At 50.5% G+C, this 20,995-nt stretch overlaps 3 protein-coding genes across 8 annotated transcripts in view; all 3 read left to right on the forward strand.

The window, feature by feature from the left end:
* PXN (paxillin) overlaps nucleotides 1-9,582 on the forward strand; it is a 50,646-nt gene extending 41,064 nt beyond the window's left edge. For all 4 annotated transcript variants that reach the window (XM_080407098.1, XM_080407097.1, XM_080407099.1 and 1 more), the window contains exons 7-11: nucleotides 2,072-2,242; nucleotides 2,586-2,759; nucleotides 3,328-3,409; nucleotides 3,774-3,922; nucleotides 5,930-9,582. In XM_080407098.1, the coding sequence (XP_080263224.1) occupies nucleotides 2,072-2,242; nucleotides 2,586-2,759; nucleotides 3,328-3,409; nucleotides 3,774-3,922; nucleotides 5,930-6,196 (843 nt within the window). In that variant the 3' untranslated portion in view covers nucleotides 6,197-9,582. The remainder of the gene's footprint in view (nucleotides 1-2,071; nucleotides 2,243-2,585; nucleotides 2,760-3,327; nucleotides 3,410-3,773; nucleotides 3,923-5,929) is intronic.
* A 332-nt stretch (nucleotides 9,583-9,914) lies between these two features.
* RPLP0 (ribosomal protein lateral stalk subunit P0) lies at nucleotides 9,915-13,157 on the forward strand. The gene is made up of 8 exons (XM_080407235.1): nucleotides 9,915-9,943; nucleotides 10,111-10,214; nucleotides 10,598-10,773; nucleotides 10,871-10,958; nucleotides 11,213-11,359; nucleotides 11,845-12,030; nucleotides 12,394-12,534; nucleotides 12,919-13,157. Exons 2-8 carry the CDS (start codon nucleotides 10,161-10,163, stop codon nucleotides 13,081-13,083), a joined length of 957 nt encoding a protein of 318 aa, XP_080263361.1. The 5' UTR covers nucleotides 9,915-9,943; nucleotides 10,111-10,160; the 3' UTR covers nucleotides 13,084-13,157.
* Nucleotides 13,158-13,506: 349 nt separating this feature from the next.
* Nucleotides 13,507-20,995, forward strand: part of GCN1 (GCN1 activator of EIF2AK4) — a 43,389-nt gene continuing 35,900 nt past the window's right edge. For 2 of the 3 annotated variants that reach the window (XM_080406975.1, XM_080406976.1), the window contains exons 1-9: nucleotides 13,507-13,561; nucleotides 16,030-16,132; nucleotides 16,510-16,573; nucleotides 17,135-17,266; nucleotides 18,453-18,561; nucleotides 19,283-19,381; nucleotides 19,464-19,598; nucleotides 20,515-20,583; nucleotides 20,670-20,778. In XM_080406975.1, the coding sequence (XP_080263101.1) occupies nucleotides 13,544-13,561; nucleotides 16,030-16,132; nucleotides 16,510-16,573; nucleotides 17,135-17,266; nucleotides 18,453-18,561; nucleotides 19,283-19,381; nucleotides 19,464-19,598; nucleotides 20,515-20,583; nucleotides 20,670-20,778 (838 nt within the window). In that variant the 5' untranslated portion in view covers nucleotides 13,507-13,543. The remainder of the gene's footprint in view (nucleotides 13,562-16,029; nucleotides 16,133-16,509; nucleotides 16,574-17,134; nucleotides 17,267-18,452; nucleotides 18,562-19,282; nucleotides 19,382-19,463; nucleotides 19,599-20,514; nucleotides 20,584-20,669; nucleotides 20,779-20,995) is intronic. The other variant, XM_080406977.1, reaches the window with a different exon arrangement.

Consider the following 20,995-nt stretch of genomic DNA (forward strand, 5'->3'; position numbering starts at 1 on the left):
GGAATTTGAAGAGCCTTTGCATGATGAATTTATGTGGCTGCTGTGCTGAGTGTCCCTTGTAAACAGCAGGCACTGTGTGCAGGAGGTGGGAACAAAGCTCTTTCAGGTAGGGACTCATCTGTGGGCTCTCAAGAAGGCTTGATTTTAGAATTTGTACTTTTAGAAATTGTAGTGGGCACAGGTGGGTGTGCCTGTACTGACATTAGCTGTGGCTTGCAGGAGTATGTGGTCCCTACAGGCAAGGGTGAAGTGCTCTGTTGCTACATGTTGAATTAATCTCATCTCCTTTCTGTCCAGATGGTATTTATCGTTCATGTGTGGCATGTGTGCCTGCCCTTGCCTGGTAGCCACAAGCCCCTGGTTAAAGTGAGAGAAGATACAATTCTTTTGACATGGTGCAGGTGCAGCCTTTTTCCTGCTGCTGTGCTGTGCAGGAAGCCCTGGCTTTGTCCTGGGACTCTGGCCTGGCTTGGTATGCAAAGCTCTGTTGTTTCTCTCTGTGAGAAGTCTCCTTGCAATGATGTGCTTTGGAGACAGTCACCGTAACGCTTTGGTAGCAAGTAACTGCTGTGTGGCAGAGGGTTTGTTTTAGGCTCGGGACATGGGGGTGTGATGAGGCTGCTCTGTGCTGCTGGACTCGGAGAGGCTGGCCGCTCGTTATGGGCTGGCTGGGAGGCGAGAGGAAGGGAAAAGCTGTGCCTTGGCTTCCCTTGGGAGTCATGCTGCATGCAAGGCAAGGCTGACGAGTGTCTGTATGTGTGAGTGTAAAAAAGATAAAATTATGGATGTCATGAGAATTTTTGTGCAAACAAGTAGAAACCAGGGTTTGTCATTGAGTAAACTAGTCGACTGCAAGTACAGCCAGCTGCAGGATGGGGAATAGAGCTCCTCCTGTGGCTGGAAGGGCAGGTTCTGCCAGGGCTCTGAAGCACTTCAGCGTGTCCCTGCTCTCCTGGCCGTGCTGGCAGCAGGCTGGTGGGTTGTTATGAAGTGTAGATTTTATGTCCGTTTTAATCTATCCCCTTAGTAAGAGAAAACATGAGCTCCATACCAACATCTCGGGGAGGGACTTCTTTGGGTCTCTAAACCTGACAGTAGCTATAGCAGTGCGAAGTCAGCTAAAGTGCTCTGTGTTTGATTATTGTGGTTTGTCTGCAACGGGGGCTGTGTGGCCAAAGAGAATGTACGCTTTGTTCTCTCGTAACACAGGGTTACGAACCTAAAAACGTTTCTCCCCCTCCTCTGTGAAGCCTTTCCAAGCTGTGTGTACAGTGGTAGTGTTTCAGAAACAGCCTCTGAGAAAAGTATTTTAGTCCTCTTCCCCCCACCTCCATGCATTTCCAGCGGTCTGACAATAGACGTGGCAGTCTCCGTTGCAGTCCTGTCTGCTAGGTCTCTGCTGTGGATGCACTGCCCTCTCTGTAGGTAAACAGCAGGCAACTTGAAGGGAGTTATTTTCTTCCTGCTTCCACTTGCTTAGCTCAGGCGTGGGATGAGAGCCACCTGATGGGGGCCGAGGAGACATGGCAGAAAGATCTGCAGAAGGTGGTGCAAAAGGAGGGAGAGGAAAGGAGATAGTTCTAACTGAAGGGGAAACGAGATGAGGAATGGGGAGAGGAATCTCTGTCAGAGAGCAGAGAGTGACAACTGAGAGAGAGCAACAGCATAGGAACAGAGAGAGGTCAAGGGGAAGGGGCCCTCTGGATGGTGCCTCTGCTTTGTCAGCTGGCCAGGAACTGATGAGGTAAAGGGTGATATTTGGCAGAGGCTTAGAGAGCACTGTACTGCCTGGGACGTGCTGGTGACTGCTGCTGTATACACAGTGGAGGAAAATCAAATCATCAGTTCACAGCTCTGCTGTTATACATCCCAGGGTCTCTGCATGTCTCTGCATGGGCAGAATACATGTGTGTGCTTGATCTTGGCTCTCACTGGCTTCTGCAGAGAGCGTAGCTGTCTCCTAGCAATCTCCTGTCTGTCTCTGCAAAGGAGCCACTGGCAACAACAGCAGGCATTTATCTTGTGAGCGCAGCACACTCACCTTACGGTCTTTGTTTTCTTTTCCCTGCAGTTCATGGCGCAGGGGAAAGCCGGGAGCAGCTCCCCTCCATCCACAGCCTCCAAGCCTGGCAGTCAGCTGGACACCATGCTGGGAAGTCTCCAGTCTGACCTGAACAAACTGGGTGTAGCTACGGTTGCCAAAGGTGTCTGTGGGGCCTGCAAGAAGCCTATCGCTGGGCAGGTGAGTTGAAGGTGCTGTCACATTGCTGAATCTTGGGCTGCAGCTGGGAGTAATGGGGAGGGCTGTTTCGTGAGGCTGAAGAGACTGGAGATGCTGGAGAAACTGAAGTACTCTATTTATCCACTGGCTAGGTACGCTGTAAGCTCCTCCAGTGACCTCTACCCTGCCCTTGAGGGACTGCCCTCTCCTGAGATGATAGGTAATTCAGTTTTCATGCTACCCCAGTCCAGGGCTCACTTAAGTAGTAGAACTTGTCATTCTTGCTGACTCCAGCTGGTATCTTGTCATGTGGTCTAAGGGAGAGGGAGATAGAGTTGTCCTTCATAATTTATCTTCCCAACAGGTAGTTACAGCCATGGGGAAAACCTGGCACCCTGAGCACTTCGTCTGCACCCACTGCCAGGAGGAGATTGGGTCACGTAACTTCTTTGAGCGGGATGGTCAGCCCTACTGCGAGAAGGACTATCACAACCTCTTCTCTCCTCGCTGCTACTACTGCAACGGGCCGATCCTTGATGTGAGTTCCTTGGCGGGTTTAAGGGTGCTGGCAAGGCACTGCAGGTCTGGGTGTTTAAAAACTCCACCCATGTGTTCTGGGTGGAAGATTTTGTTTGGGGGCTTATATTTTCCCTTTCCCCTGGCTCTGAAAGGGAAACAACTTGGCCCAGTCAAATTCTTACACTAGTGAGAGGAGTTAGTCCTCCTTACCTTCGCTGAAGTTCCTTCAGAACCCCACATGGCTCCATCATTCCAGTAATGAGTCCTGGGCTTTTGTCTGTTGGTAGCATGTAGTAACAGGCACCAGTGCTAGTCCTGAGAGCTGGACGGGGCCCTGTATAAGGGAGGAAGCAGTGTGTTAAGATCCTTTTAGGGTAAAAAAAAAAAAAGTGAGCAGTGGGGAAAGCCTTAACGAGCCTGAGGCAGGGGAGAATTGCCTCAGCTCTCTGAAGGACAGTCTATTTTAATGCATGCTCTTGTCGGCACCAACATTAATGTGTTCTTCCCCCCACCCAGCCCCCCCTTACTCGCCTCCAAACCGAAGCCATCGTTCACGTTACTTACACTTTGTGTCTTCTTCTGAACAGAAAGTGGTGACGGCTTTGGACAGGACATGGCACCCCGAACACTTTTTCTGTGCCCAGTGTGGAGCTTTCTTTGGACCTGAAGGTATTGCTGGTTTATGCAAGGGGAGAACAATCTGCTCCCTGAACTGCAGACAAGTGTGTAAGGCAGAGCTGCTATTAGGGGACAGCCTGGAAGTGACAGGGGAAGTACTGGAGATGGAAGTTCCAAGGGCTATAGCTGTTTATGGGGGAAGCATGCTACCAGTAATCTCCTCCCTGGGGAGGGAGGAAGAGTGTGCACGTGTGTGCATGGGACAGGAGGGGCAGCAGAGTGAGGAGCAGCTGCCTGCTGCGTGTATTAGCAGGGGAAAGGATGATCCTACCCACGCTAGTTACACTGCAGAGCTTAGCTGGCCAGAGGTAAAGATCAGGTGCTGATGCTCTTTGCCCCTCTTCTCCTTTGGCAGGATTTCATGAGAAGGATGGCAAAGCCTATTGCCGCAAGGACTACTTTGATATGTTTGCTCCCAAGTGTGGAGGCTGTGCCCGGGCTATCCTGGAAAATTACATCTCTGCCTTGAACACTCTGTGGCACCCTGAATGCTTTGTCTGTCGGGTAAGAAACCCAAGGTCCTTTGCTGCTGCTGTACGACCCCTCTCATTTCCACCCTGCAGCCTTCTGGTCCCTTATCAGGAAAAGGCATCTGTGGGGTACTGAAGGGCAGCCAGCCCCACAAGATAAAAACATGTCAGCAGCCCGACACCTTCTTGTTCCTCTGCCTGTTTATGTTAAACTTTCTAGCTGCTTTGCTCTTTCTGTTCCCAGCTGCAATTATGGGCTTCTGCAGCAGCTCACAGATAAACAGATATTTTCTGTGACCTTTAAATAATTATAAGCTAAGCTCCTTTCTGAGCACTTGCCTCGGTGATCAGATTTTGAGGATCTTTCTCCCATGCTCCGTCTGACAATGTAAACTAATGAGACTGACCTTGTTCAGACAAACACGCAAGTCAGTGAAACAGTGGCAGGCTCGGTACAACAGGCATAATAAACAGGAATACTGCAGATTAAATGCTTTGCACTTTTTCAGAGAGCATGGCAAATATTAACTCTTACAGGCCCCAAGAGATGAGCAAAATGAGTCAGTGTTTCCTGGAGTGGGAAAGAAGGGCAGAGACCAAAACAAGCAGCAGAATCGTATGCTGCTGGTTCCTGGTGTGATGCTCAGAGCAGACGGTCAGTGTGCTGTTGGGACTGCCTGTGGTTCCTGCAGTGGTGTGCAGAGAGTGGAGACAGAAGATGGCAGTCCTGACTGTGTGGGGCCTGGGGAGGGCTGTCCCTTTTTGTGCAGAGATTGAGACTTTTATCAAGCAATTCTGCTTTACTTTCCTCCTGCTGCCACACTGCCTGTGTTAGTGGGGCCAACACTGATGTCTTCCAGGACATGAGATGTGATTCTCTTGCTGTTTTTGCTGAAGCAAAGCAGGCTTTTCAGCTGTCCTGCTGACTGGGGGAGGAGACTGTTTATTGAAGAAATTGTCAGCATTTGAGAAGTCTTGAACTCGCGGCAGGCCAACTGCATTTGGCCCAGTATTGCAAGTGTTCAGCTATCCATGGCTCTGCATTCTGTTTGCTGCGTGCCTGTGTACACGTTGGGGTCCGGCTATGTGTGATACTCTGTGTCCTCCCTGGGGAAGAGGATGATGTTGGGGCTGAGCAAAACCAGGGTTCTGGAAATCTGGCTTCTCTGGGCCTTGCTGCTGATATATTTGGTAAATCTGGCAGCATTCTTGACTCTTTCCCACATACTGCTGCTTCAGTTTCCTACTCTTAAAAGGAGGAGAGTCTCTCCAGTCTTGTGGGGATGGTGGGTGCTTCTGTTGCAGATTCTGAAGTGTAGCTTCCTCGGCTGCCTGACACTGAAGGAAGGGGGTGAGGAGCTCTGGATGCTGATAAGCACGTAGCTGGTGTATCCTCCTTGTCTCTTCAGAATCATTAGCACCGTAGAACAAACGGTTTCTCCAAGTAGCGATGCCTGTGTGGAGATGTTTAAGGTTGGCCGATCCTGTGCAAAGTGTACCTGCATAATGGCAGCCATTCTGGAGAGATAATTTGTAAAGATTAATTGTGCCTCATTTTCTCAGCTAGAACCAGTTGCCTGTTCATCAAAATTCTGCTACATGAAAGTCTGTGTTGGTCCCTGCTTCTGCTGGATATTGTGGGAATGCTGGTGTGAGATTTAAAAAAAAAAAAAAACACACCAAAACAAGGAAGGGTGCTGCAGTGTTTCCCTCTCAGGGGAAGGAGTGTTCTCCTTTCTCCTGGCTGTACACATCTGGTGGCTGATTTGTAGTATTTTCTTTGTAGAAGTGAAACCAGCTGGGGGAAGGAGCACAATTAATTGTCTTGCTTGTGGCTGTATCTGTCCATCTATTAGTCTTTCCTTGGAGACTCTTGTTGATGGACAGATTTTGACTCTTGGACAACAGGACGATGCTGAAAGGCAGCAGCTCATCGTGCCCCCAGCACAGCTAGGCTGTGCCACAGAGCAGAGGAGGTTTGTGGAGCTGCCCGCATCCCCAGCTTGTTATACATTCTGTCCCCTTCTGCTTTATCCTGCAGGAATGTTTCACCCCCTTCATCAATGGCAGCTTCTTTGAGCATGATGGGCAGCCCTACTGTGAGGTGCATTACCACGAGCGTCGCGGCTCGCTCTGCTCCGGTTGCCAGAAGCCTATCACAGGACGCTGCATCACTGCTATGGGCAAGAAATTTCACCCCGAACACTTTGTCTGTGCCTTCTGCCTCAAGCAGCTCAACAAAGGAACCTTCAAAGAACAGAACGACAAGCCCTACTGCCAGAACTGCTTTCTCAAGCTCTTCTGTTAGAGGCATCATAGATGGGCGCTAAGCATCTTTCTGCCACCCCCTTGGCAGTTCTGTCTCTCTGAACATTACTGTGATTTAGAAACCTTACCAGGCAGGGGAGGAGGGTGGGGTGGGCGTGGGGTGGGTGTGCTTTCTGCTGCTATGGAGAGGCAGTAGATCCCGAGATGAGACGGACCATTAAACTGGAAAAGCCCTTGCTGTGTCTCAGTAGAGAGAGGCCGAGATCCCTCAATATGGTGTGTGTGTCTGTGTGTGTGACTGACAGCTGAGCTTAGCTCGAGGGCTCCAACGGGGAGATTTTACCCAGCCTCCTCCTGGCAGAAGGAGTCTCTGCCTGTACATTTGAGCCCACCCCTGAGCTCCCTGAGCAAGTCCTAACACTAGCAGACAGCACAGCCCTCTGCTTGGACACCTCTTTCTCAGGCTTTTGTCTGCATGTGTGCAGTCTGGTCAATAGCACAGCGAGGGCACCCCGTGATCTCAGTGCCACCCTGGCTGTGCTCACGAGAGCCGTGTGGCACGTATGACTTACTGAGATCAGAGTGTCAACACAGGCAGCCAAGACCCTACAAGGGTCTCTCCAGTTCCATTACACTGTAAGGAGATGATACCACTTTTTTTTTTTTTTTTTTTTTTAAAGGAATCAAAGTATTACTGTGTGGGGTGGGTTTTTTTTTTCTCCTCCCCCCTAGTTTGTTATTCCCTGCCGTTTCTCAACACACTGGAGCAGGAGCTGGAGTAAGCCCTGACCATCCTTCAGCACTGATGTGTGCTCCTGTGGGTGATGTCCTATGCCAGGCACCTCCGCCAGCACCCAGGCCTGCTCAGGGCATCTGCTCCCCTTGCCTTGCTGCTCCTGGGAGAGAGGAAGAGGCATCGTTCCTTCTTTAAAAGCAGGTGCAGAGAGATTAGAGCACAGCCTTTTTCATCCATCCCTGTCATGAGCGAGTGTGAGGTGTGTGTGTTTATCTGGCCTGCAACTCTCCCATGTATCAGGGCCTGAAACCGTTACAAGAGCAGGGAGAAGTGGAGGGGTTTAAGAAGCCAGAAAAAAATTCCAAACTCTATATCCTTTCTTCTTCCTCTTTTTTGCTAATGAGACCTGTCAGCCCCTTGGTATTTCCCTTTTCTGTGCTCTTGTTAAACATGTTCTACTGAGAGATGCTAGAGCAATAACCTTTTATATTGACTGTTGCTGGTATAACAAGTCCCTTGGGTCAGGTGTGTGTGACACACTTGGAGTTTTACTATCAAAATGAATACTGTATCGTGTCTTTGATAAGAACTGTAGATTTCTACACTGATTTTGAATTCATATCTAATTTACTTTTATTCCTCTTATACAGAAATTGGTTTTGAAGTGATTTTAAGAAAGCAACTTTTATATCAAGCTGTGCTGTTCTAGGCAGTGTGCCAGTTGTGCTGGTTTACTGCATCTGTAACCTCAACGCTTTGTTAAGCCTAACTAACATTCAATATTTTCTTTTTATTGCGGGTTGGGAGGGGCTGGAATCTATGGGGAAGAGAATATGACTTGGTGTTTTTGTTTTTTTTTTTTTGTTTTTTTTTTTTTTATTATTTTTTTTCTCCCTAGCACAGGCAGGTGAGCTGTGAATAGCTTTTTTTTTTTTTTTTTTTTTTCCTTGCTCCCTCTCCTTTGGGTCACCTGAAAGTGTGGTTTTGGGGGGTTTATTGTAACCTGTAAACTGCTGTATTTGAATCACCTGCCGTTCTCCCAAAGCCCAGCTTCCAGGATGTTACAGTGAGTCTTAATATGATGCTGCAGCAGGGAAGAGCTCAGACCTTTTGTCTTTGGTTTGTCCTCTTCAGCCACCTGTACCCAGAGCAAGGCCAAACGGGGAAGGCATTCCCTTCCTCCAGGACCAGAGCAGGGCTAAGTGGGGAAGGGGTTCCTTTTCTCCTGTGGAAGACCTTATGACTAAGGAGAAGAAACCGGGAGAGACAGACTGTTCCTGACTAGCTGTGTAACTTTGGGCCAGTCACTAAACTTTACTGTGCCTCAGTTTCCCCATCTGTAAAATGGGGGCAGTTTAGCCTGGATTGGTGAGGTTATTTTGAGGCTTAGTTCACGTTTCCTAAAGCACTTTTAGGTCTCTGGCTGGAGGGTGCTATGGGGGGTGAAACTACGTGTAAATGCCCGATGGCATTCTGTGGTAGCAGCTTGAAGCAGCCCAGGGAGCGGTGTTAGGAATTACTTCTCCAGAGCACTACAGCAACATTGCCATCAACATCTGGTTGTGCTTTTCAGCTTGCCAGCTGCATTAGGGGGCTGGGGGCAATCGTGTCAGAAACCAGCCTGACCTTAGGCTGGAATCTGTGGGTTACTGTCCCGTGTGACCTTGCTGCGGTGCTTCGCTGCCCTGCTTGGGTCACTGAAGCTGCTTTCCCTGTACAAATGAACCTCAGTTTGTGGTTGTGAGAGCTACAGCTGTGTCAGCTGGGCTGAGCGCTGCTCTTTGAGAGTTTGCGAGGCAAGAAATCTTACCTGTTTGCCTTTTCATCTTTGAAATCTACTTGACTTGCAATTGACGTTTTGAAGCTGCATGTGTTTATCTTGCTGAAAAGGTCAGCTGCTTTTGGCCCCGCTAAGAGGACAAAAAGCTGTTGGGTCAGTAGTGCCGGAGGGGGGCAAGAAGGTGTTTCTGGCACTGCTGCTTGTGGTGTGACACCTGCAAACTGTGTAATCATGTGCCTCAGTTTCCCTGTCTCTGGGGAGTCTTTGACCTACCTCACTGCTAGTTGAGGCTTAGCGTAGGTGACGCTTCTGGCACGCGTGGAAAACCTGGGGCGCAGGTGCTGTGGAGGGGTGCTGGTGCTGCACGGCACCGAAGGGGAGGCTCATCTGTTGTTAGTGCTTAACAGAGATGGTTAAACACTTGCCTCCTGAGCAAGATGTTGAGCGTGCCCTGGGTTTATCTGGTGTCTGACATGCTGGGGTGCTACATGGATGCTAGTCTGCCAAATAATGACTTTTGGTGGCTGCCGCCGCCACCGCCGATGTCCAAAATGCCTGTTATTTGATTTCAGATGCAGTTTGAGAGTAGCAGAGTGGGCGGCCCGGGAGGGTGGCATGTGGGGAGCCGGGGTGTAAGGAGGGGGGGCAGCAGGGTGGGTGGCAGCACCCCGGCTCCTGGGGCGGGTTTCATTTCCCAGGCCCTGGCTCTGTGTGCAGCTCCCCCGCAGAGTGCTGCCCTGGGGTGGGCCTGGCACGCCAAGCCCAGGCTGGGCTGGGGGGTGCTCCGCTGGGTCGACGGTTATTTGATGTTTTTTCTCCCTTGTAAAAATTTAACTCAGCTTTTTTTTTTTTTTTTCTTCCCCCCCATTTAAAATTGTTGCAGTTACGCTAATAAAATTTTTACCGTTAATTCCCGCGTGTGTGTTGTGGTTGTTTCTAGCCCTTAAGCTTGTGAGAAACCAGAAATAAAACAGGTCCCCTGCGGGGGGGCTGCGGTGGCGGGGTCCCCTCGGGGGTTGTGGGGTGTGTGCTCCTCCGCCCGCCAGGGGGCGCCCCCCCCGCCGGCCGCCTCCTCCTGAGCCGCCCGCGCCTTCCGCCGGCGCGTGGCGCGCTGCTCAATGAGAACGGCGGGCCGCCCTGATTGACAGGCGGCGGACAGCCAATGGGCTGAGCGGAGGTAACCTCGCGGCTCGCTGCGATTGGGCGCGAGTGGCACTATAAAGAAGCGTGGGCCGACGCTGCGGCCTTTCTTTCCCGGAGCCCTTGTGGAGGTGGGAGAGCGGCGCGGTGGCTCCCGGGGGCCCGGGCCCGGGCGGCGGTGGGGGCGTACCCGGGGTCCTGGGCCTAGGACGGGGAGCGCAGAGCCCCGGGGAGGGGGCGGTGGAGGCGAAGGGAAGGGAAGGGTGCGACCCGCCTGAGCCGCGCTTCTCCCTGGCAGGTCCCATCTCGTCTTTAAACCCGCCGGGCGATCCTTGGAGCACCGCCGCGATGCCCAGGGAAGACAGGGCTACGTGGAAGTCCAACTACTTCATGAAAATCATCGTGAGTGGCGGCGCGGCCCGGCCCGCGTGGGGCGCTGCCGGCAGCGGGGCCCGGCCCGGCGCGCCGGCGGGAGTGGCTTTTCTTAAAGAGATGGGGTGCGGTAGGCTCTCGGCGTGGTTTTAGGGACTATAGAGATCAGGATGTTCCAGATCGGACCATTTTAGGGCTGCTGTGAGGATTCGTTGTGGCAGTTACAGAGATAAGTTGTTCAGGGATCTGACTAGAGAGCTGAGTGAAAGGTGCAGCCGGCGTCAGCCTGAGCTGAGCACTCAAACTTCTGACAGATTAATTTTTACGTTTTAATAAAATTTATTAAAACTTGATGCTGCTCTGTGTACCGATCCAGATTTTTTTGTATAGTTACGGTGTTTTTCTTGCTGTAGCAACTCCTGGATGATTACCCAAAATGTTTTATTGTGGGAGCAGACAATGTGGGATCCAAGCAGATGCAGCAAATCCGTATGTCCCTGCGTGGGAAGGCAGTTGTGCTGATGGGGAAGAATACGATGATGCGCAAAGCTATTCGTGGCCATCTGGAGAATAACCCTGCCTTAGAAAAGTGGGTAACGCTGTCTGAATATACTCCTGGATCATCTCACAGGGAGGAGGGGATGTTGTCTGAGAAGCAGAACTGAAGGCTGTCATCTTTCCTTCAGGCTGCTGCCTCACATCCGTGGTAATGTGGGATTTGTCTTCACCAAGGAGGATCTGACTGAGATCCGGGACATGCTGCTGGCTAACAAGGTAGGGGAGATCAACCCTCGCTGTGTCTCTGGGCTGACAGAATCTTCACTGGAGATACCTGCTGAGTAGAAGTCCTCAAGGATTGGGAACTAGGCCCCTGCAGCCTTAGCCAAACTGCTTAAGTTCAGCTGTCTCTTCTTGTGTGTGCCTGGGTGCTGTCCTTCCTGGAGGAATGCTTCAGGAACAAGTTGCTGCCATCTCACAAGATGTGAGAGGTGAACATTCTTCCAGCTTCTCATTTCCCCTTTCTCCAGGTGCCAGCTGCTGCCCGTGCTGGCGCTATTGCTCCCTGCGATGTGACCGTGCCAGCCCAGAACACTGGTCTTGGACCTGAGAAGACCTCCTTTTTCCAGGCCTTGGGCATCACCACAAAGATCTCCAGAGGGACCATTGAAATTCTGGTTAGTGAGCAGTGAGCTGCTGCTGTTGAAGCTTTTCCTTGACTATAGGACCCTGATCGTGGCAGTTGAGGGAGCTGTAAGGATCAAAGCTCCCATTTGTGCTGTAATGCTGTATCAGCAGTCTGACTGCTCCACTTTGGGAACTTGAAGGAGGATGTCTGGCTTGTCTCCAGCTTGCAGTGTGGGGGGATAAAAGTTTTCCATCAGATCTCAGCTGCGTGGGTTGGCTCTGCTGGAGCAACTCAAAGGCGAGCTACCTGCAGGTGATGTGGGAAGGGCAGTGCCTTTCTCCCAGCTGAGATGTACCTGCTTGTGTGGTCTAGGGCAGTCTCAACTTGTGGAGCCAAACTTGGAGCTTGTTTTTGTTGTGCTGTGTGTTTCTTCAGTTCCATCTCTTGCCATTGGAAATGCGCGTATGTCTCCCGTTGCATTCGCTGCCTGAATGTCTTTGCGCGTAGTCACCCCTTTTCCCCTTATTTCCTCAGAGTGATGTGCAACTGATCAAGACTGGAGACAAAGTGGGTGCCAGTGAAGCCACCCTGCTGAACATGCTGAACATCTCCCCCTTCTCTTTCGGGTTGGTGATCCAGCAGGTCTTTGACAATGGCAGCATTTACAACCCTGAAGTGCTGGACATCACTGAGGAGACCTTGCACAAGCGCTTCCTGGAGGTGAGTGCCAGAACCTGGATCCGTTATGTTCTCCCTCTTCACCTCACTGCTGTGGCAGTTGGCACTGTTCCAGAATGAAGTGTCCTGTCTGGTATTTTCCATGAGATCCTGCAGAGCCAGGAGCTCTCCCCGGTGCCCTGCAGCAGTAGTCTGTCAGGGAGTACCTTCTGTAGGCTTTTTCATCTGAAGCTACTTCAGGAAGCCTTTGAGGTCATTTAAATCTTGATGCTTTGGGTAATTTCACTGGAGCTGTGTTAATTGTGTGCATTGCCCACTATTCCTCGTTATTTTGGCAATGCAGAAACTGCCATCATCTGCTGTGGTTATTTCTCAGAACACAGAATCACGCGTCTCTCCTCACAGGGTGTTCGTAATGTTGCCAGCGTCTGTCTGCAAATTGGGTACCCGACCATCGCTTCTGTGCCCCACTCCATCGTCAACGGGTACAAGCGGGTCCTAGCTGTTGCGGTAGAGACTGACTACACCTTCCCGCTGGCTGAAAAGGTAATGGCTGAGTCCCATCTGCTGGAGACAGAGTGTTAAAAATGCATCCAGGCACTTCCACAGAAATGCCTTAGTTTGAACGGACTCGGACGTGCCTGCGTGCAAGGGACCTGTCCTGACGAGGGGCGCTTGTTTCCATATGTTGTGTACAAATGGCAGGAGAAAGCTAAATTCCCTGGCATTCCTTCCTCCCTGGGGTTGTTACACTTGAATGTAGCTGCAATGTCTTTGATTCTTCATACACAGCAGCGATAGGGGCATGTATTTGGTTTCTGGTAAGCTGCAAGCATTGCCATTGTGATTACGGAGAAGAGGTTTAATCCCTCAGAATGTTTCTTTCCTTTGAGTTCACCTTTTTTGTTTTCCCTCCCTGCCCTTTTGCAGGTGAAGGCCTTCCTGGCAGACCCCTCTGCTTTTGTGGCGGCCATCCCTGTGGTAGCTGAAGCAGCTGCACCTGCTGCTGCCGCCGCTGCTGCTCCGGCAAAAGAGGCGGTGAAGGAAGAATCGGAGGAGTCTGACGAGGACATGGGCTTTGGTCTCTTCGACTAACAGCGGCCACCGTCTGTCCTGTTTGTGTCACAGTTGGTCCAATGGGAGAAATAAAAAGCTATTGTACACCTTGACGTGTGCCCGCATCGATGGTGTAGTCTGCAGAGCGCTTGGGGCGAGGGGCTCCGGTGGGGCTCGGTGTGCCCTGGTGTGCCCCCGGGGAACGGGTGTCCCTCGGGGCTGCTGCTCACCGCACCGGGCCCTCCCCACCGCCCGCCCGCTGCGGCCAGGGCCGCGCCCCGAGCCGGCCTGTGCGGGGCAGCGCCCGCCGCTGCCATTCCCCTGCGCTCAGCGCTCGCTGGCGCCGTGCGGCGCGGCCGGGGCCCGGGCGGGCGGAGGCGGCGGGCGCAGCCCGGGCCAGGCCGCGGCGCCATCGCCATGGAGACGGGCCCGCCCCGGCCGGCTCCGCGCGCGGCCCGCACCGGAAGCCGCTACCGCTTCCGGGGTCGCAGGCGGCGCCATGGCGGCCGACACGCAGGTGAGTGCGGGACGGGCCCGCGGCGCGCCGGTGGCGGCCCGGCGGCCGTGCCGGGGCGGGGGCCCATCCCCCCGGGGCCGCGCCTGCTCTCGCTCCGCTGCGCTCCCTCGGCCCGGCGGCGGGGCTCGGCCCGGCCCAGCGGCCGGCCGGGGACGTGGCGGCCGGCCCGGGGCGGGAAGGCCGCGGCGGCGCTGCCCGCTGGAGCCGCCCGCAGGGAGGCGGCGCCGGCCCGTGCCCCGGCCCGCGGTGCGCCCCGCTCCCGGCCCTGCGCGGCGCCGAGGCGGCCGGGCTGAGCCGCCGCTCCCTGAGCGGTCGCGGGGGGCGGCTGCGGCCCGGGGCGTCTCGCCCGCTCCCGCCGTGATTCCCGGTAAACCGCTGGCCAAGCCGCGTCCCTCCCGGCTGCCGGGCCGGGCGGGCCCCGCTGCTCGCAGCGCCTCAGCAGGGCCTGTGGCCGCCCCCGCCGGCCCCGCGGCTGCCGGGAGCGGCGGGGCCCGCCGGGGGGGCAGCTGCTCCCCGCGCCCGGGGCGCCCCCATGGGCCGCCTTCTCCGGTTGGGTGCGTTGGGTTGGGATGTTCCCGAGGCAAATCCCGGTCTTCCCAGGATCAGGTCCTGTCTAGTACAAATCCTTCATTTGTTCTCTGTACTTTTTCGCAGCAGCGGCGCTTACGCTCTGGCTTTGTAACGTCTGTACGTGCACATCCTAATAAAACGAGAAAGCGAAAGGGCGAAGCCAGCCCCAGCAGCTCCCCGTGCGGGGCCGGCAGTCAGCTTTGTGCCGCTTGTGTAAGTGGCTAAGCTGTTTGGGAAGTGCCGTAGCTTTATATGTGATTTATTTTTTTAATTTCTAGGCAGTTGGGATAATTTTAATGTTTTTCGTGTCTGTATATCGCTGTGCTTGTGATTAAGCAGCGTGAGTAAGCGCGGCTTGGTTTGAGTTTGCATCTGATAAACTGACATAATGGAATGGGTTGAAAGGAGACGAGCTCTTTAATGGCAGCTGGTTCTGGCGGTTCTGATGGTAAGGACGATGTTGGTCATCCTCCGCAGGCTGACCTGTACCGCACCGTTCGGAGGCGCAGCCCTGCTTCCAGCCAGCTCTTGAGGAGAGCTCAGGGTGTGAAATAGTCACAGGGTTGGGGAGGTGCAGATGGCCTCTGTAAATTCCAGGTAGCCGCTGCACAGGGTCCCCCTTCCTGCCTGTCACCATAAAAGCTTCACTGAAAGCGGCTTTTGAGAGGATGAAAGCAACTGCCATTTCTCAATTGTCAGGTTTCCTGTGCTTAGAAAAAGACTTGTGGCAAACCTGGTGGAGTTTTGCCTGAAAAGAGAAGGAACAGTTTGGGGGGGTTTCTAAAGGCATGCTTATTTGCTGCCCTTCCTAAAGATGATGATGATGAAGAAGGTATAAAGTTGCTCAGTTTAAGAGCTGAATTTTAAAAGCTTTTTCTTGGAGAGCTGTGTTTCGCTTTATGTAAATGCAGAAAACCTGTGGGGTGTAGTCCTGGCTGAGCCCTGTTCAGCCCACACGGAGTCTTTCATCTTGCATATCTTGCAAAACTTGGAAGCTCATAGAAATGGTTTCAGTAGTTCAAGGAGCTGGTTCCTGTGAATTTAAACTTCTTTCTGGTCTTTTCAGACAGTGTGTCTCCCTGTCTTGGTACTACTTGAAAACTGAAACTTGTTTATAGGAGTTAAACTCAGCGAGTAGTCTTGGTCCCCTCCTGCTGGCAGGCGGGCACGCAGCAGGGCAGGCATGAAACCCACCATTCAGTTATGTGATGTGATCTTTTTGTTTTGCTTTCGTAACCTTGGGCGTTACTGATAAGGTATGGAAGGAGTTTGATAGCAAAGAGCAACCTTTTGTAATCTGGTGAGTCCGGTTTACAAAATCCCTGTGATGTGTGTCTTAATTCTGGGAAAGAGTAAATGCAAGCGGTTCATTCTTTTGCTGGGCCCGAGTACAGAATTTCACGACTATCAACAGCCTGAAACCACAGATCAGTTTTTCAGGGTGGGCAGTTACACTCAGCCCTGGGTCATCTGCAGTTAGAAGTCCCCCTTCAGGGGTCTGTGGGCTTTAGGAGCTAACGTACACCGAATAGCACCTGTGCATTTTTGAGTGCATTCTTTTTTGCTTTTAAAGGTCCTGTATTCTAGGCTATTGGTCTTACGTCTTACTCTCTCTTACTTCCAGAGAGGTAAGTACATCTTACAAAGCATGAGTGCTGTGACAGGGACACAGGTTAACAGGGAAGAGTCATCCTTTGGCTGAAGCGGAAAGTTTCTGCATTCCATCGTGTATGAGATACAGTGACCCTTTCCCCAGCAGATAAGACCACAGATGATCCACATTTGATCGCTAAGAGATCCTCTGGCAGCAGATGACACGTTTGGCTTGCCCTGGTTTTGTGTTCTGTGTGTTGCTATTGAAGGCAGGCTGATATTTTTTCCTCTATGTGTGGTTTTAGATTTCTGATACACTGAAGCGGTTTGCGGTAAAAGTAACTACAGCCAGCGTGAAGGAACGGAGAGAGATCCTCAGTGAGCTGGGAAAATGCATTTCTGGGAAAGGTAAAAGCTCTGGGGCACTGTTCTGGTTACCAGGGTGGAGAAGCATGTTAAAATGTTTTGTTTCAGAGGCTGTGTGAAACTTGAGGGGTAGTTTTTTGAGGGAGGGGGCTGGCAGCGTTTGGAGTCTCTGCTTCCTCACAGCGTTAATTCTAAGCATAGATTTTGCAGGTAGCACAGAACTGCGGTTACTAGCATGTGTGCTTTTCCCATACATATGTGTAAAATGTATAAGAGAGAGAACTTTTACTGTGATCCTTGCAAGAAATGTCATAGACGTGAGCAGCTGACTGATTTCAGTTGTGAAGTGAATCATGTTTGTGTTAAAGATTAAGAGCTTACCAAACAATGAAGAAGCATTTTGAAATACGTTGTTACAGATCTTCCAGAGGGTGCAGTGAAAGGCCTTTGCAAACTCTTCTGCCTTACCCTGCATCGATACCGGTGAGTAAATTGATGTGGAAAAGCTGTATTTAATCTATCAGTATTTATATTATATTTATTAGTTAAACTGGTTGGAGCATCTGGAAATGTTAGTGTGCAATGTAACATTGATGCATGTGATACTGAAAGATGCCATCTCTAATTAGGCTTTCATTAAAAAGTTTTACAAAGCTTACCTTGTGTTTCACTTCTAATTCTGAAATTAAAACTTCCATCCTGTGGTTTAGTTTGCAAGAATTAATGCCCGTGTCCTTGTGAAGCAACATTAAGGTGTCTTTTGGACACTTTTAGATTGGATTAAATTGTGGCCTGTTGTAGAGAAGCTGTTCAGAACCTCTTTTTTCTTCTGCAACCTGCTGGAGAGCCTTCTTCTGTCAGCTGAGGAAGGGAATGGAGCTTTCTGCCAGAAACTTCTCCACTTCTTGGAACAGCAAGCATAAAATGACTATTAGCTTGACTGCTAAAAGGAGAAGGCAGAGTCCTTTGTGTGTTGCAAGTATAGTAATATGTGTCATGTTGGCAGGATTTATAAAGTTCACTGGGGTGTATTTTTCATTCTAGCGATGCAGCATCCCGCAGAGCCCTGCAGCTGGCACTTCAGCAGCTCGCAGAGTCCCAGCCGGATGCAACAGCAAAAAATCTTCTGCAGTCACTTCAGTCTTCAGGGATTGGTGGCAAGGCCGGAGTTCCCAGGTGCTGGATGAGTTGCTTTGTGTGGACGCAATTCTGAGTTGCTGGTAGTTGCTTTTGTGTTCAGAATGATGCTTCTGCTGCTGCTTGCCAGAGGTGTTAAAAACATTTAGAGACCAAGTTGTTCGTGATCATTCAGATGTTCCTCTCTTCCCTCTTTCATGTCCTCTGGGAAAGCAGGACTGTTGTGGTATTACTGCTGGCGGGTTGGGTCCGAGTTACGGTTTTGCCTTTAACCTTCAAGCCTGGAGAGATGAGACACAAACCCTTTTCTCAAGAAACCATCTCCAAAATGATTAGGAAAGGGGATTTCCTCACCCAGCTGGTGTTCAGCTGGTGGAATTCAAGACCTTATTGTAGACAGGGAGATAATGAAATCTGAAGCAGAGCTGAGAAACATGCAGCTCTTCTAAAACGCTGGTGGTTCCCAAAGGTGACACAGGGTATTGTGCCACTGCTGGAGGCCACAGAGCACCATCCTGCAACGCCTCCGTGGCTGAGTAGGAGTGTGGCATTTAGAAAAAGATCTGATCTTGGTTTAAAGGCTTGCAGTGAGATGATTTTTACCTTTCTGTCACAGTGTCTGGCCTTGTGCGCAGGGACAATTTCTAAATATTCTTTCGCTTTGAGGTAGAGATCAAAATAGGGTGAGGATCCTCAGGGAGCTGCGAGGTGGGATCTGTTACCTGAAATGGAGGGAGGACGTGAGAGTTAGCAGAAACCGGAATGGAGTAGTGTGCCAGGAGGGAATGTAAGCTGAGAAACGATTTGGCAGTCTAAGGCTGGGAAGCTATGACGGTAAAGATGAGCAGCAGATGAGAAATCTTGAGTCACTTTTTGGGCACTCTCAGTTGGCAAAGTATTTAACTCTCATTTCTGTAATGCCGCTGGGAAGATCCAAAAATGGTCTTTCTTCTGCTGAGGTTTTTCATTCCCAGCAGGAAAGATTTAGCCTCTTTTGTGCCATTCAGAAGTTCTAAGTGTTAAACAGGAGTTGAAGCACATAGCTTCCTACGACTAATTATTTCTTTTGAAAACTAAGGCTTTAGCTGTATTTTTGCATGATAAAATTGCTTTACTTATAAGGTGGTGTTCTGACTTGGGCAGAGATGAGTCTGTTGTGGTCTAGTAGGTGTAAGTTACATATTGGGAGCTGTAGATTTACCTCCTTCTCCCGTTTGTGCAACAGTAAGAGCAGTGGATCTGCAGCTCTCCTGGCACTCTCCTGGACATGCCTGCTTGTCCGCACAGTCTTTCCAACACCTGACAAGAGGCAGGGAGAAACATGGAAAAAACTGGTAGGTTCTTTTTGGTTTGCAGAAATATCCCTTTGTAGATAAGGACTTAAATATTTCTAATGTCTTTAAGTTGCTGAAACATCGCAAACGATTCTGCACATAACTGATAATGTCCCATTAAAATCCAGGTTTACATGGCAGTCTTTTTTGCTTGCTGGTGTATTTTGATCTCTCCTGGTCTGCTGGAGAAAGCAGGAGGTGTATAAAGCAAAGGAGTGGGGCAGCCTTGCGCCTGCACAGAGTTGCTCTGCATACTATGGTGTATACCAGTGTTTCTAGACCTGGCGTGCTAGTGGTGCCTCCAAGGTGCAGTCTGCAGTGTGGCATGAATTCCTTCTGCCTCCCTTGAAGCATTTGTGTGTGATATTCTGCCAGACAGTGTCAAGTAGCTTTTTGCTTTCTTTTCACTGCTTTAACAACCTGAACCTGTGACCATGCCCATAGCACCTGACAATATAGTTGGGACATGTTTTAAGAAGAGATGTAATCTGACATAAATTGCTGTTTTCAGAGACAAAGTTTGCAGAGCTACTGTGCATGGTTCTGCAAAGGGGTGTGCGTGGGACAAAAGCAATGTCAGCTTGTTGGGAGAACTTACATGATGTAAGGACTTTTTCCTAAGCACATTCAGCTAATCACTGACATTGTGATATGTCTTGTTCCGTATGAACTCTCTGAGAAGCAGGTGCATGAAGGTTTTTTTGTCTGTTTCCCTTGGCAGGTGGAGGCTCAGTGTTTGCTCCTTTTGGAAGTCCTGGGAGGTTCTCATAAGCAGGCGGTGAATGGGGCCGTGAAGAAATTGAACAGGCTGTGGAAAGAGGTGTTGTGTACTGTACGTGACCGTACTCAATAGCTGTTCTAGGTTCTGCTGTCTTAACGTGCCTTGCTCTTTTTCTCTTCAGAACCAAGATCTGGTGGATCAATACCTGTCTGTCATTCTTGGTCTTGAACCAAACCAGAGTTATGCTGCAATGCTTGGACTTGTGGTGCAGTTTTGCACAGCACAGAAAGAGATGGATATTATTAAACGATACAAGGTGAATTTGTTGTACTGCTTTTTTTTTTTTTTTTTTTTTTTTTTGCTAATAAGTGTTACAGTTGAATTGAAATAATTAGGGTCCGAAATAAATTCACTAAGTATTTATTAAGGCAGGAAAGCAAAAACAGCGCCGGGCGGCCAGGGAGTCACAGCTCCATCCAGGCTCACAAATTCCAACAAGTATCAGAGCCCTTTTATCCTCAAGGCCGGTTTAAGCAAACAGCTATGCTCTCAGTCCCGTAGCAAGAAGCTGTATATTACAAAACTAATGTATTTTTACACTAAGGTCTAGATGAAGACAAAGGTTGTCATAGTAACATGAGATTATGGTTTAGCATTGGCCTTGAGAAGGTACATCTCGCAACCTCATGGTTAACAGCTAACTCTTTTCTCGCCAGACAGAACGTTCTCAAATCTTGTTGCAGCAAGATCATTCCTTTTGTTAAAACCCCATTTGATCAGCAAATTACCCTTAGTTACTTGTTACAATAAGTAGCTTCACTTCTTATCATGGGGAAGGGGGCTGAATAGATTGAGGTTGTACTTTGCATCTGCCTCTGGTTTTGTTATCTGTCAGTTCAGTAGTCACACACTTCTGACTAAACAGCTGGCATAGGTTTACAGAGGGGGTGTCAGATGTGTGGCTTTTTGCTGTGGTCTGTGCATTTATATAGATGGCCAACACTGCAGCTTTCTATCTTCTCCCCTGTGTAGGAACAGAAGGCAGCATTTAGCTCGCAGTGCATTTTGAGTGTTGGGCTGAGGGGTAGAGCAGAGAGTACTGATCTCTGCTTGACTGTCTTACATGAGGATGGAAGCACAGCTGCTTAGTGGATGGGCTGCCTTCCAGAGGCATGCAGGGTGCTGTGTATGGCTTGCAGTGTGGCTGTAATTTGGTGGTTTTACTTGTTCAGAGTGCTCTTCTGGATTTCTACTTGAAGACCATCCTTATGAGCAAGACAAAGCCTCAGAAGCACGTGCTGGTGAGACATGCTGTTACAGAGCTGCTTGTGCTTTTGTCCTATGTGCAACATCCACTGCTGCCCTGAGCGCTTTGTTCCCTTTGCAGGACAGCTGCTCCCCGCTTCTTCGGTACATGTCTCACGCTGAATTCAAGGACTTAGTTTTGCCAACTCTGCAGAAATCCCTGCTACGGAGTCCTGAGAACGTAATTGAAAGTGAGTCTGTCATCTCTCTGCATTGCTCTGTCAAAGAGCATGAATAGTTATTCCTTAGAGCTCTGGAGCTGTTGGGGGAGTACGTCTCTCTGGACTGTGCTTTTGGTTGTGTGAGTGCAGGCAGCAGGATGGTCTAAGGATTAGATGTGGAGAAGCAACATTTGTGGTGTGATCCCAGGTGTCTGGGAATGTGATAGTTATTGTTTGCACTGAGGAC

The sequence above is a fragment of the Falco punctatus genome, assembly GCF_963210335.1.
Source record: "Falco punctatus genome assembly, chromosome: 1".
NCBI classification, from domain to species: domain Eukaryota; kingdom Metazoa; phylum Chordata; class Aves; order Falconiformes; family Falconidae; genus Falco; species Falco punctatus.

What these genes read in the sequence shown, in the direction of transcription:
- RPLP0 (XM_080407235.1), top strand. Translation starts at nt 10,161, where the DNA reads ATGCCCAGGGAAGACAGGGCTACGTGGAAGTCCAACTACTTCATGAAA. An exon ending in ACTACTTCATGAAAATCATC is followed by an intron (nt 10,215 to 10,597) that starts GTGAGTGGCGGC and finishes TTCTTGCTGTAG; the next exon opens with CAACTCCTGGATGATTACCC. An exon ending in TGCACAAGCGCTTCCTGGAG is followed by an intron (nt 12,031 to 12,393) that starts GTGAGTGCCAGA and finishes CTCTCCTCACAG; the next exon opens with GGTGTTCGTAATGTTGCCAG.